This window comes from Rhipicephalus microplus, chromosome 1, assembly GCF_043290135.1.
Source record: "Rhipicephalus microplus isolate Deutch F79 chromosome 1, USDA_Rmic, whole genome shotgun sequence".
Taxonomy (NCBI): Eukaryota; Metazoa; Arthropoda; class Arachnida; order Ixodida; family Ixodidae; genus Rhipicephalus; species Rhipicephalus microplus.
In genome coordinates, this window is record NC_134700.1 from 212,930,966 (window position 1) to 212,944,624 (window position 13,659).

Genomic DNA, 13,659 nt, shown 5'->3' on the forward strand with positions numbered 1-13,659 from the left:
CCTTTGCCGTTTTGTAGAGCCCGAGACTCCGGAAAAAGCGGTATTGACAGAAGGAAAGCCTCCGAGATAAGGAGGTGTCTCACTACTTCATCGCGAGGGGTTCCGCGTTTTCTACACGTACTGATGCGGAAGAAGCCCCGCTCAGTCGTTGGTTGCGCGCCGATGACGTATCACGGACGTCGTGTTACGTTGCCGAAGTGGGCGGAGTCACGATGACAAGCTACTGCTCCGTCTCGGAGAAAGGTAGCGAGAGGCCGCTCGAAAATTCGAAACCGGCTAATATGGCTGTTCTAACCCCCGTCACGTTCTTACTATAGCACATATTCACAAAATTATCGCGGCAGCATGTTCACATAACATAAGTGCGCATATTTCTCATCGTTGAAATTTTAAAATTTGGTGGTTGTTTAGTGGCCCTTTAAGAGATTGCGTTCATTATTGGTGCTATATTAAAAGTTTTTTGCGCGTGGCATCTTGATGGTGGTCACACGTGACACTATAAAAAGGAAGTTTCTTAAAATAGGTCCCCTAGTGTAGTTCCGTAGCCGTCTTATTGCACTGAGTCTTTCGTCCCATCTTTCATGCTGATCTGTTTCGCATTGTTGCACCAACTTCCCTATACAAATGTCCCGCTAAGCAGAATAAGAACCATCAGAAGGATACCTAAATATATGAGATTTAAAAAAAATATTTAGAAGCACACCTGATCACACGTTTCGAGTGTTTTCGTAACTACGCCACAGTTGTTTCCGTGATCATGACGGTACGGGCAAGTGCCCAGCGACTGTTGTAGGATCATCTTAACGAATCATAATGTGTGGACGTTTCATTCGTGTGAACATTCATGATGTGTGGGCTTTTGCTGCTCCGTAAAAAAGTACATTGTAGTACTGTGATACGGAACATGATTGTCCATTCCCGTGTATGCATTTGTACAGTTATGCAATTTTGACAACTTCATGATCGAAACTATCATGTAAGAGCATTGTACTGGTTTTCAATACTACTATTCCGTTGATAAGATAGCTGGCTCTATTGTAGCCAACTTTCCCACGCATTTTACAGCAAAAGCTGTTATGAGATCACTTTTTGGGTCACGCGCAGTTGTCCGCCACCGCCGGCATCCGTAACCACATCGCGCGAAATTGCAATGTGATAGATAGTAGGGCTTGAACCCGGGTCCGCAGCGTGTCGGACAATATTCTACACCTGAGTTAAGCCGCTGCTTAAAATTTGTTGTCAAACTTTCTTATAGGCAGGCATAACCTAGCACCAATGGTACAGTGGGGCTCAAACCCGGGTTCGCTGGGTGCTAGCCCTGTATGCTACCAATGAGCTACTCCGGTGCATGTGTCTTGTTGTCAAAGTTGCCTTAGGCAGGCTTGATGTCGGGAAAGCAATCGCATTAATGCGACTTACAAAGCGTTTTACAACAGCGAAAGAACGACCAGTAGTCGCACAATGAGATTAGCGTAACGAGTGGGCCGTCCAATGCTCCAAACCATGACAAAAGCTTTTTTTTGTTCCCCCATTAACTGTGGCGCATACCCACTTCAGTCATAACTCCTCATCGTCGTCAGCCACTGCATGGACAATTGCCACAAAATTCCTTGCAAGTGTTTAGCGGACACCACTCTTCTCAGAAGAATGACGAAAAATAGCATAGCGAATACCGGCCTACTCCCCAAAAGTTTATCATTAATGCCCTAGTGGGTACCAAGCAAGTATGCTTGCAGTAGTTACCCAATAACTGTTTTGAAAAGGCTCTGAAAGGCAGCTCTTCTAGCTTTCGCTGTGACTGTGCTGCACCTACCGCGCAGGCCTGACGTTCTTTTTTCATATTTAAGTGAAAAGATAGTGTAGCCGGAGCCACGAATAGGTATCATCCCGTTCATTTAAATACATTCATTTAAAAGAAAAAAAAATGGAACTGTAAGATGGTATATCTAGTACATTGTTGCGAAACATGCTACTATTATGTTGATGGGATAGCCAGGCATACTTTAGCCTACTTTTCGAAGCATTTTTTTATATTTAAGTAGAAAAAGAGAGTAGCCGGAGCCACGAATAGGGACCAACCTTTCAATATAAACACATTCATTGAAAAGAAAAAAAAAGTAACTGTAGTAAGGAATATCTGGTGCATTGTTGCGAAAAACGCTGCTCAGTAGGTACCTAAAACAAAAAAACATTTGAAGATGCAGTTTGAATAACTATAATGCTTCGAACACACACACCTGTAACGTGCCTCTAATTCAACTTTACACCAGTATATATTTCGGTGTTTTGGACAAGCGAAAAGCAATGAGTGGTGTACATACAAAGCGTTTACAGCGCTTCGCAAACGGCAGCAGCTAATTCACGCGCCAAGTTTACGCAGCTTGAAACGACACAGGAGACAGTCGCGTTCCCGTTTGTTGAAAAAGAATAACAGCAGGAAACAGCGGTGTAAGCCGTTGTCGCAGGCGAAGTGCTCGCGAAAACGCCGCCAACTGACTCAGTGCCGCCGCCTCATTATCGCAAGCGGCCGCTCCAGTTTCAAGGGCCAGCAAAGAAACTCAAACCTGGAGCGCGAAGTTCTTCAGATAACGCCATTCATGGTAGTGAAGTTTGTGCGTCGTATATGCAGTGAACACTCGGGTGTAGTAACCTACGACCTTGCTTGAGCCGGGGTGAAACTTCTAGGCAACTTTACCTTAGCTCTCTGCCTAACCGAGATCTGCAGTGCGCAGGGTGTTACGCTACTGCTAGTAATGATATCTACGGTTTTACGCGCCAAAGGCACGATACGAGTACAAGGCCCGCCGTAGTGGAAGGCTGCGGAAATTCCCTCTATCCAGTGTTTTTCATCGCGCATGCACTGGAATCACACAGCTCACAATCCTTAAGCATTTCGCCTAATTCGAAATGCTATCACAGCTGCCGGGATCGAACCGGCGACCTTCGGGCCAGGTGCAGAAGACTGAGGCGCAAAAAAACATTGTGAAGCAGGAAGAGCAGAAGAGAAGAAAGAACAGCGCCAACTACCAACTGTTTAATGGCCGTCTAGGAAACGCACAGGAAAAAGGACAACACTGCACATGCGTGCACAGCCAACAAACATCGCACAGCGTCATGATCGAGACACTAAGTTATCCAAAAACTGCATTTTTGTTGAGTACAACACAATAGATATATCACTGATACAATCGGGCCCTTTCTTTTTGATAAAATAGGCTTCCAAGAGCTCTCTAGCTGTTTGTTTTTTGCTCCTACCAAGAATCACCGTTTTCTCAAACAATGGCACACATCCGCAGGCTTTACAGCCTGCGGATGTGTGCTATTGCTTCTGCTCTTCCTGCTTCACGATATGTTTTTTGCGCCTCAGTCTTCTGCACCAAGTATGCACCAACTAGCCCAAAAACAAGTCCTTTTGGAATATCTTCGGGCCAGGAGCTTAGCACCTGTTTCCACGCAGAGAGCAGGGTGTCACACTTCTGAAGAACGTTACGTGAGAGTGAACGGAAACCGACGGTAGCACAGCTCTCGAGTATGTGTTACTGCGTCAAGTAGTTCGGTAGAGTTGAGAAATAATCAGACAAAGCTTGTAACGTGCAGTTTGATTTTTACTCAGACCAAGCGTTCCACGAGACGCCTGTTCAGCGCTACTAAGGAGAAACGAAAATCTGAAATAATATGCGTTATTTTGAAAGGATAGAAAATATCAAGATTTTTAAAAGTTACCACCGATATTCCTGCGTGAACCTCAGACAGCTATCCGGAACATGTTTGGAAAAACGAGCAACGTTAAACCAGAAAAAAAAAGGAATGACGTGTTTTGATTGAAGGTATGTTTTTATTTCTTCTTTCGCTTGCGTGTTATAGTTTTATTCGTTATAAGCTTACCCATCTTCATTCTTTTTTGCCCGAGTTAGTGGCGGTGCATTTGAGTACCGATAAGTGTGCGTCCTGAATTGTGTCATAGAACTATACTGTATAGGGGATAGATTCTCTCAATAGAGAAAAATAAAAATGCATAAATGGAAAGTAGGTTGCCTGTAGCATCGCGTCTTTAAAGAACTTCGTTTAATATTTTTGGGGAACCACTGACGGGGAACAAAGTCTCGAACTACAACTTTGAGAGCACGTTCACGTGTTTTTTTTTGTGTGTCTTGTTTGCGTAATTCGCGCAATTGTTCACTAATCCTTCATTCCAACCATTGCAAGTTGGAGACTATCTCTCTCTTCCACGGCGCCTTATAACCCGTCTAGTTTTTCTTACCACGGATGATAAGCGCAGGAGAAAAACAAAACAGTGCACTCCGTTGTGGAAACGCAGGTCACTGATGAAAGAGGTACAACAAGCTAACTTCCCCCTAGGGTCAAAATCACCATGTCCCCGGAGAGTGACAATGTATCGCTTGCAAGTCTCCACTTTGTGATTTCTCTATATTTATATGAACAAGGTGTTGTCGTGAGAGGAATTCTGGCACCCGCACTGAAGAGCCTTAGAGCCTCGCAAATGAGGCGTGTATGCAGACACACACAAAATAGCTATATCGCTTTTTTTTTTGCGACGAACTAAAGATGCAGCCAGGAAATTCTTCTGCATGGCAGCGTTTATTTTGATGTTTACTCGCCACAAATACATATCGAAGTTTGCGTATATGTTCCTTGTGTGCGTTTTAAACGAGACGCTGTCGCGGGCTCCGGGTATCATCCCGCTTATCTATTTTCACGCATCGTTTACGTACGCGTACATGTCGCAAAGTTTTGTATAGCTTCCATAGAGATAGTAAACTTTGCATACATGAGTATATTGGGCTTGTCGTCTCCAGTGGTGTACTTGAAAGCCTACCAAATAGGTAACCATTGGCTAACATTCACATTGTCAGACGTAAGGGCGACGAAAGAACACCGGCGAGTCTGGTTTTGCATGCGATCATGGGTGCTCAAGTGTTCAGAGTCGAATCTTACTTCCCTAAACTAGGGCGAGCTATAGTTCATGCACTTATTTGGGATATTGAACGCTGGTCGATTTTTTTTTTCATAGGGGAATGCAGCAGTAGGGATCTCGAGCATGATGTTTTCATAATCAATTAGAATTTTCGAAATCATAGAATAGCCGAGACTTGCATCATATGCGAGGATATCAGACTGGGTATAATAAAATATACCAGAGTATAACCAACCACTATACATAGCCTTCATAGATTACGAGAAGGCGTTTGATTCAGTAGAAATATCAGCCGTCATGCAGACACTGCGGAATCAGGGCGTAGATGAAGTACATATAAACATTCTGGAAGAAATCTACAGGGGATCAACTGCTACCATAGTGCTTCATAAAGAAAGCAACAGAATACCAATCAAGAAGGGTGTAAGGCAGGGGGACACAATCTCCTTAATGCTATTTACCGCGTGCTTACAGGAGGTTTTCAGAAGCCTAGAATGGGAACAGTTAGGGATAAGAGTTAATGGAGAATACCTTAGTAACCTGCGCTTCGCCGATGACATTGCATTGCTGAGTAACTCAGGGGACGAATTGCAACTCATGATTACGGAGTTAGACAAGGAGAGCAGAAAGGTGGGTCTTAAAATTAATCTGCAGAAAACGAAAGTAATGTACAACAACCTCGGAAAGGAGCAGCGCTTCGAGATAGGTAATAGTGCACTTGAAGTTGTAAAAGACTATGTCTACTTAGGGCAGGTAATAACCGCAGAGCCTAACCACGAGATTGAAGTAACTAGAAGAATAAGAATGGGGTGGAGCACATTCGGCAAGCACTCTCAAATTATGACAGGTAGATTGCCACTATCCCTCAAGAGGAAGGTATATAACAGCTGTATCTTGCCGGTACTTAGCTACGGAGCAGAAACCTGGAGATTTACAAAGAGGGTTCAGCTTAAATTGAGGACGACGCAGCGAGCAATGGAAAGAAAAATGGTAGGTGTAACCTTAAGAGACAAGAAGAGAGCAGAGTGGATTAGGGGACAAACGGGGGTTAAGGATATCATAGTTGAAATAAAGAAGAGGAAATGGACATGGGCCGGGCATGTAGCGCGTAGACAGGATAACCGCTGGTCATTAAGGGTAACTAACTGGATTCCCAGAGAAGGGAAGCGGGTTAGGGGGAGACAGAAGGTTAGGTGGGCAGACGAGATTAAGAAGTTTGCGGGTATAAATTGGCAGCAGCAAGCACAGGACCGGGTTAACTGGCGGAACATGGGAGAGGCCTTTGTCCTGCAGTGGACGTAGTCAGGCTGATGATGATGATGATGATGATGATGATGATAATAATAATAAAATAGAAGTGATCAACAAGCTAACATGAAAATTAACCTTGATGAGATTGATTGATGTGTGGGGTTTAAAATCCCAGAACCACCATATGATTACGAGAGACGCCGTAGTAGAGGGCTACGGAAATTTCGACCACCCGGAGTTCTTTGACGTGGAATTTTGATGATAAAAAGAGGGGTTGGAACATGAGGCGAGAGAGAGAAGTTTACAGTGCATGCGATGTTTTGGCTCGTTACAAAATTCACAATATCAGTAAAGAAAGTAGCGTAATGCGAATGAAAAGATTGAGCAATCTTCAACAAGAAAAAAAAATATGCGAAGGTTGTACTATAAGCCCCGCAAGACTTGAGACTGGGAAACAGGAAAGTTCTGAAGACTAACCCGGTTGCTTTTAAGCTACTTCTAGTACTTAACTAGGCGATGCAGGTTGTTTTTAGGTTGCCGCGCCGTGGTGGTCTACTGGCTAAGGTACTCAGCTGCTTGCACGCAGGTCGCGGGATAGAATACCGGCTGCGGCGGCTGAATTTTCGATGGAGGCGATAATGCTGTAGGCCCGTGTGTTCAGTTTGGGTGCACGTTAAAGAACCCCAGGTGCTTTAAATCTCCGGAGCCCTCCACTACGGCGTCTCTTACAACCATATAGTGGTTTTGGGACGTTAAACCACACATATCGATCCATAACTGTTGCCTTTTTCATTTTTAGTGAACTGGGGGTGAGTATTGGGATTCACCTTGTACCTTGTATTTTCCTTGTACCCGCTTATGATGATACTTTTCTGGTAGGACGCACAAAATACAGCTGGCTCAAACAGCGTCGTCGTTAAAACAATACGGATATGTCTGACCTTGAGCTTCACGCTTGCTACTCGAGCAGCAAGAATCTATAGGTGAAACTTGCGATGGCCACAAAAACTTTTCACAAAGACTTTCAACCTGTGCACCATTCACGAGGTCCGCTCACTGGGCATAACTGCGCAAGAATCTGCCAGCTTGAATAGTTTCAGAGTCGCGGACAGTGTGGCGAAGGCTCGGCTGTCCTGATTGCCTCAGTAATTTCATCTTCAAGTTTATATATATATATATATATATATATATATATATATATATATAGAGAGAGAGAGAGAGAGAGAGAGAGAGAGAGAGAGAGAAAGTGTATATGTCTAGGCAGTCGAAAACTTATGGCGTTGGTGATCAGAGAGTCAGCGAATGCGCAGAAACTATAGTGAGGACGCAATGCCAGCCAGCATACGCCACCTCGAACGTTCTCAGCGCTGGCAAAATATAGATTCTCTGTCAGCATATAGAGCCAGTGATGATAATCGCTGCGAAGGTGATGTAGTATACTTTAGGCTAACGTCGAGAAACGTGAACATTTAAACACGCATCTATTAAACGTGCTGATAGCAAAATCAAGAGCTATGACAGAAGACCCCTAGATGTATCCCAGATCGCGATAAACACCGGGGCCCACTTTTAAGGTTCGTTGGTTAGTATATTATACGGGCGAGCAAGTTGGTTTTGATTAAAAACGTAGGGAGACGCGATTGGCACGGCCCACACAAAGAGGAGGATACGGGAAGATGTGCTGGTTAACAATACGTACGCTCTACAAAGGCACGCAATACATATACGGTTAACAATATGTAACAATGGTTACTTCAATGAATAATTCGAAGTTATTTGGCTGTGATTATCGAAAAGACGTATTTATAGCGTCAGCTAGCAGCTCCAAGTAATAACAGTGAATCGATAAATTATGACAGGAGACACGCGCTTACCGTCGGCCCACCTTCCGGATCGCTGGCACTTGGAACGTACACCTTTCCTTCGCACGCCATCGTCTGCGACGTCTGCCCCGCGTTCGCGTGCGAAGCAAATGACCGGCGAAGGGCGCTCGATCGGCCCCGAATATCGTGAGCGAACGAGTGCACGTGCGTAGATCGCCTCGAGAAAGGCACTAACCGTCCACTTCCCGTGAGATCTCGCAATACACCGTTCGCGAGGAGCGGCCAACCGGACGCCACAGCCAAGTCATGGGCGGCTGATCGGAACAGCCTTGTCGACAGTCCAAGAGACGCCTTCTTTCTACTCGATTGAATCCTCGCGAGCCGACAAGGGGCTCTCGAAATCGAGGAGGGGGCGAGACATTTTTGGGGAACGAGTCCACTGGGCAAAAATGACGCGGCGGCTTACTCACTCCGTATGGCCCGATTCCTTGTATGGTATCTCGGAACAAGCCATTCTCTCAGTGGCGGAGGAGCCTCATGTAAACAAGGCGGCTACGCAAGTGACCGTTATCTCTATCTTTCAGAAGAATGAGGCTTGTGGGAGTGGTGAGGCGTGCCCGATAACGTACGTGTCGCACCGCACCTGCAGCGCGTGCTGCGAAAAGCTTGCGTGTGTACGTGTAGAGCGTACGCGTTCTGCTTTTTTTTCCACCTCTTTTTTTTAAGTGTTTAGACACCAGATATAGAGCATAGAGAGTTGAGAGAAGGAGAGTCATTTTCGGAGAAATAAAAAAAATATATGCGCGGTATATCTCGATAAAGAAGCAGTTACACAGTTCTTTGGAAATGAGTAAAACACGTGGTAGTTACCTTAGGCATAAATGACACGGGTTGCCTGTAAACATGTAGTGCAAGATTACATGATTGGACACCTTCCGAAATTTACATCGAGCTTCCTGGCAGTAGATGTCATGAGATTCTAAAAAAAAAAAAAAAACGTTAATCTGTTTTAGCAGATTGCCAGTTGGAATAACAGAATGACTGCTCTCTTAAATATGCCAGGACGCTTGCTAGAGAATAAGCCGAAGAGAAAGACAAGTGGCCATGTTCTCGTAACAAATCGAGACACTCTGGCTGGCGAGTCGACGCTCACGACAATCTTCATGACGTTATTGCCGCTGTCACTCAATCTTATCATTGCCTGGCGTTCCTTAAAATCAGGCAGCCATTTGTGTCGGATGAATCCATTCACAATGAATGGCGTCTCTGCCTCCTAGTTGTTTAACATCGAAATTCCCTCAGTGCGTGATTCTATGCTGTCTGAGTGTCTGCGAAGATATGGTAAAAAGCTCGGAAGAGAAGAGCAACCTGCACACTGACACGAATGGCGCTACTTGAGTGGCGATTATAGGGAGGAGACTTCATTGCGACATGAATGTTCCCTTGGCGAGTAGAGCACCTTCACATTGCAGATATGTTTCTATAAATGGCAGTCCAAGTAGATGACCTTAGAGTAGAAATCCACGTTTGTGTCTCCGATCTTAAATGGACTCCTTGAGTGCCTTGGTCAATCTTGTGGGTAATCCTGACACCAGTGCTTAGCCAAAGAATGTTTTAGGCACTAACGACGAACCTTTAAACTCATAATATGCCTAGTGAAAACCGTTGGCTAGTACTGGACTATACCCATTTTTTTTTACGGTGCACACCCATTTGCGGTTGACCGTCACTACGACATGACGCGCCGAAGAGCCGAGACACTAAGGTGTCTCGCCGCTAACAGAAAGCAATTACAGGGTGCGACAAATTTCGAGCTGCGGTCGTACTTCACGGATTCTAAAAATGTTTGCTGTGGTAGATTTGTGAAGAAATAAATGCCCTCAATAATGACGCCATTCGATGGTCACTCGGGAAAGCGTTGCAGGGACACTTTAGGTGTCAGAACGGGGTTCGTTGAATCAAACGCAGACGGCAAAGCTGGCAGGTGATTTTCACTCCAATGGTTTCGAACACCACTCATGCGAACATGTGCCCACCATGGCCGTGCGTTCGAACGACATACACAGCCTTGTAGTCGCTTTCCTTGCATTTTTTTGAGTGAGTGAAACTATGGCCGCAATCTCGAGGGTTCCTAAACTCGGTCCCCGACAATCGACTAAGTGCAGTCAAGGTCACTCCTTGAGAGAACTGGTCACTGCACTTTTACGATAGTATTCCTGCCATCTTGTAGAGTATCACGTGCGAATATGACCCTAGTATATTTATATATACACGAGCCTTTCGCCTTGCGCCCTTATCTCGGTTGCGCTGAGACGCCAGGAGGACGTTAATTTTGCTTTGCGCTTGACAAAAAGAGTTTTCGACCCTTCTCGGAGACAGTGTGGGAAAACCATACCGGCGGATTCAGTCACTCTTAGCATATAGCTTTTCATTATGCGTTTCGTCGTTCACTGCCATTGTTTCGTCTTTCATGAATGGGTATTCTAGCTTTTTCTTCCATTTTTTTCTGATTTGTACATTTATTTTGAACCTTTCTTTCCTCCTTTCTCTTCTCATGTTTCAATTTCTTTTCAGTTAACCCTTCACCGTAATCAAATACAGCTGCATTGCAGAAATTCGCCTCTTTGAAAGCATTTCCAGCTATTGTATTTCTATTTCTCTGGAGCGAAATGTTGACCTGAAACGATAATCGGATTCCGAATCTCTCCTAGTGTGTGTACCATGTCGTTCACTTTGCTTGCGTTTCTTTATATCTAGAGCTGCAAGGCACTGAGACGCGCAGCTGAGAAAATATCTTCATAGTTAATTAACAACAACCCACCTGAAACGGGGACCTTGGTCGTCGTTGAAAAGTCGGGTCTTTTTACCAAGGCGTATAGTCCTCCTAAGATGCGGATCGTAAAGAGGGTTCGTCATGCGAGCTCCCGACGGATGGCGAAACAGCTACCGACCACCCCTAGTTCTTTGTTGAAGTAAAAAACATGGATATAGAGATGGCTACATCGTAATCCTATGAAGTCATTGCTTGTTTGCTACATTTTTTGGCAGTAAAAAAAAACAAGACAAAACATAGCCACGTACTTCCTCTGGTTTATGTCGCTACTCACGTCAACGATGGGTGGAATGCGATATTGCTTCGATGGCATAATTTGCAAGAATTACCTTGTTTTGCCGGCTATTCGCAGTGCTATGAACATTGTCAATGAGCTAGATCAATGAGCTAGATTTTTCTTATTTGCTCGGCCGTTCCTTTGTATTGAAGTTTTTAATGCTTTTCCGCGCACGACGAACGCAATCCAACTCGACCAGTTTCACACTGTGCTGCAATAATTGTGCGTTGTTGCTCAACCTACGTTTGTAGTTGGCAGGGAGTGCAAAGGGGGAACAGGCATGCAGGGGAACATTTCCTGGGGCGGCCGCCCTGCCCTTGTCCGCTTTCATGAACTGGAATAAGGTCCGTATACGCCTGTGGTTGTATCTTTCCTTCTGTCTGTCCGTTCTCGTCAGTAGTGCGCTTTTTTCACCTCTGCTTTTTTTCATGTATTTTTAATTTCAGTGCTCTTATGAGAACTCAGAGGAAGCAATGCCAATGACGGCAGGCAGGAATGACAATATGAGGGCGGGAAATTTGTTTGTGTGCGCGCGTGCGTGCGTGTGAGTGTGTGCACGTCTATGCGTGTCCTTGCGAGCGTGCGCCCGCGAAATGGTAGACGGGCAAGCTAGGGGGTGTGGTAGCGCAGATAACAGCCCCCGCAACTCTTTTTGGCCAACAACATGGCCTGGTTTCCGCTTTCATCCGTCTCGCTTCATAAAAACGTGTTGCCCGAGTTCTCATCTGCCAGCAAACGCTCATCCGCTCCAGACATTTCAGACGGCGAGCTCAGACCACTGCTGGAAAGATAAGGCACCTCTGACGGTTTCACAAGGAGTGGTAGTGCATATCCCCCTGCGATACGCCGTCTGCCGGCCTCCCTTCACAACTCGGTTTTCCCAGTGGAAAACGAACTCGGAAGCAGCGGAAAAATTTTCCTTCGCAAGATGAGACAACTGACGTGCTATCGCACGAATCCTTATCGCCAAGTCGATCAGGGCGGCGCGTCTTAACGCATACGGCGTAGCGTGTCGCGCAACGGATCATATAACTGTCGTCCGTGACGCAAAGGTCGCTAGCGTTCTATCCCGCTTCCGGCGCTAAAGCAATAGGGAGTTTTAGAATAACGTCTGCAGGCGCCGCGGGCGTTGCCGGCATAGCGGGTGCCATACGAGTTTTAGAATGGCGTTTGCCCTCCTGCAAACCGCAACGCACAATCGCAGCGACACCGTAGCCTCGGAACCAGCGTTTGCGGGCCGCACACGTCGCCCGCTATTTCGGATTTTCTGTGGGCGGGCCGCGAACGCGAATGGTTGCTCGCGTTACGACGCATGCGCAGTGGCCGCGACTGCACCGCAAGGGCTCGCGGTGCGCTATTTTAAAACTCCCTAATGAGCTGAACGTTTGATGAGACGATGTGTATATTTAACAGTTTGTGTATATTTAACATTTTTGACGGACTTTTGCGCTTACCAACGGGCATGTATTGTTGGAAAAATCCACTTGGCAAACGACTTTCACAGAAGTGCGTGCCCCGCCCATGTTTATATAGGCTGTAGTACCATAAAAGTTGTGTAATCAAAAAAGCCTCTACAAGTCAAATATTAAATTAAGGTATAAGCTTCGCAATCTGACAGTGTTGAGCAGGAATATTTGCCAGAAATTTATGCTAGTCATTCAATGGAGAGCTGTTGCTGGGAGTCGGAGAAAATTTATTCTACAAAAAACATATTTCCGAAGGTCCGCTGCATGTATAAAGTGTAGAGATGGCCTTCTCCAGCAGCTTTGGTTTCCAGCAGCTTTGGTTTAACTCGTATTCTTATATGAGACACATGGCCGGATCTAGTGTCACTATAGTCGCTCCTGTGGCGTCGTTGTCATGCGCACATGGGTGTGCACCGACGCCGCGAAAAACGCGCGCAGCTTGAAACTGTCTTGCAACCATACCTGGAATGAGTGAGCAAGGGCTTACCCCCGTATTCTAGAACACCCCTTCACTCAACGCTTCACCTTCACTTGAGAAAGCCGACGGAAGCGCCGCCTCTGGACACGGAAAGTCACTGCATATCAGCGATAATCTGCTGGAGTCCTGAGTATAGCGCAGACAGTCATTTTCAGCCGAGCGGCGGCGCAGTGCTCAACTCTGTCAATCAAAGGGTGAAAGTAGAGTCTAGGAGCGTTTGTGAATACGGGAGTTAGAGTCCGAGGATGACAGCTCCTCGGCTTCAAGTTTTATGGCGACGATGGGTTGCATCATCCCGAGACATCTACAGCCATTCGTATGTTTTGTTTACGGTCTCAAGTTGTCTCCTTCGCCGAGAGTGCGCAGCTGCCGACCTTTCTGCACAATCTTATAGCTACTCTGGTTACGTGCGAGGTCCACACATCACTGAGGCGCGGTGTGATCGCGTCAGACGCACTGCTTCTGCTCAAGACAAGAAGGCCACCGGAGGGAATCTTGGCGCTGAATACAGAGAAGCGCGAAACATTTTAGTACTGCGCGCGATATTGTCAATTTTATAATAGGACGTGCAAATATGTAAATAAATACGCTTTGA

At 45.8% G+C, this 13,659-nt stretch overlaps 1 protein-coding gene and 1 long non-coding RNA gene across 3 annotated transcripts in view; one reads left to right on the top strand and one right to left on the bottom strand.

Annotated features, from left to right (window-relative positions):
* LOC142806517 (uncharacterized) overlaps window positions 1-13,659 on the top strand; it is a 484,058-nt gene that overhangs the window by 59,079 nt on the left and 411,320 nt on the right. The window lies entirely within an intron of this gene.
* The window catches only part of LOC142806428 (putative sodium-dependent excitatory amino acid transporter glt-6), a 59,048-nt gene that overhangs the window by 38,903 nt on the left and 6,486 nt on the right, over window positions 1-13,659 (bottom strand). The window contains exon 1 of one of the 2 annotated variants that reach the window (XM_075891268.1): window positions 8,062-8,479. The exons of the other annotated variant lie outside the window; for it this stretch is intronic. Coding sequence (XP_075747383.1) covers window positions 8,062-8,121 — 60 coding nt within the window. The 5' untranslated portion in view covers window positions 8,122-8,479. Of the gene's footprint in view, window positions 1-8,061; window positions 8,480-13,659 lie in introns of those variants that run through there. 2 annotated transcript variants of the gene reach the window in all.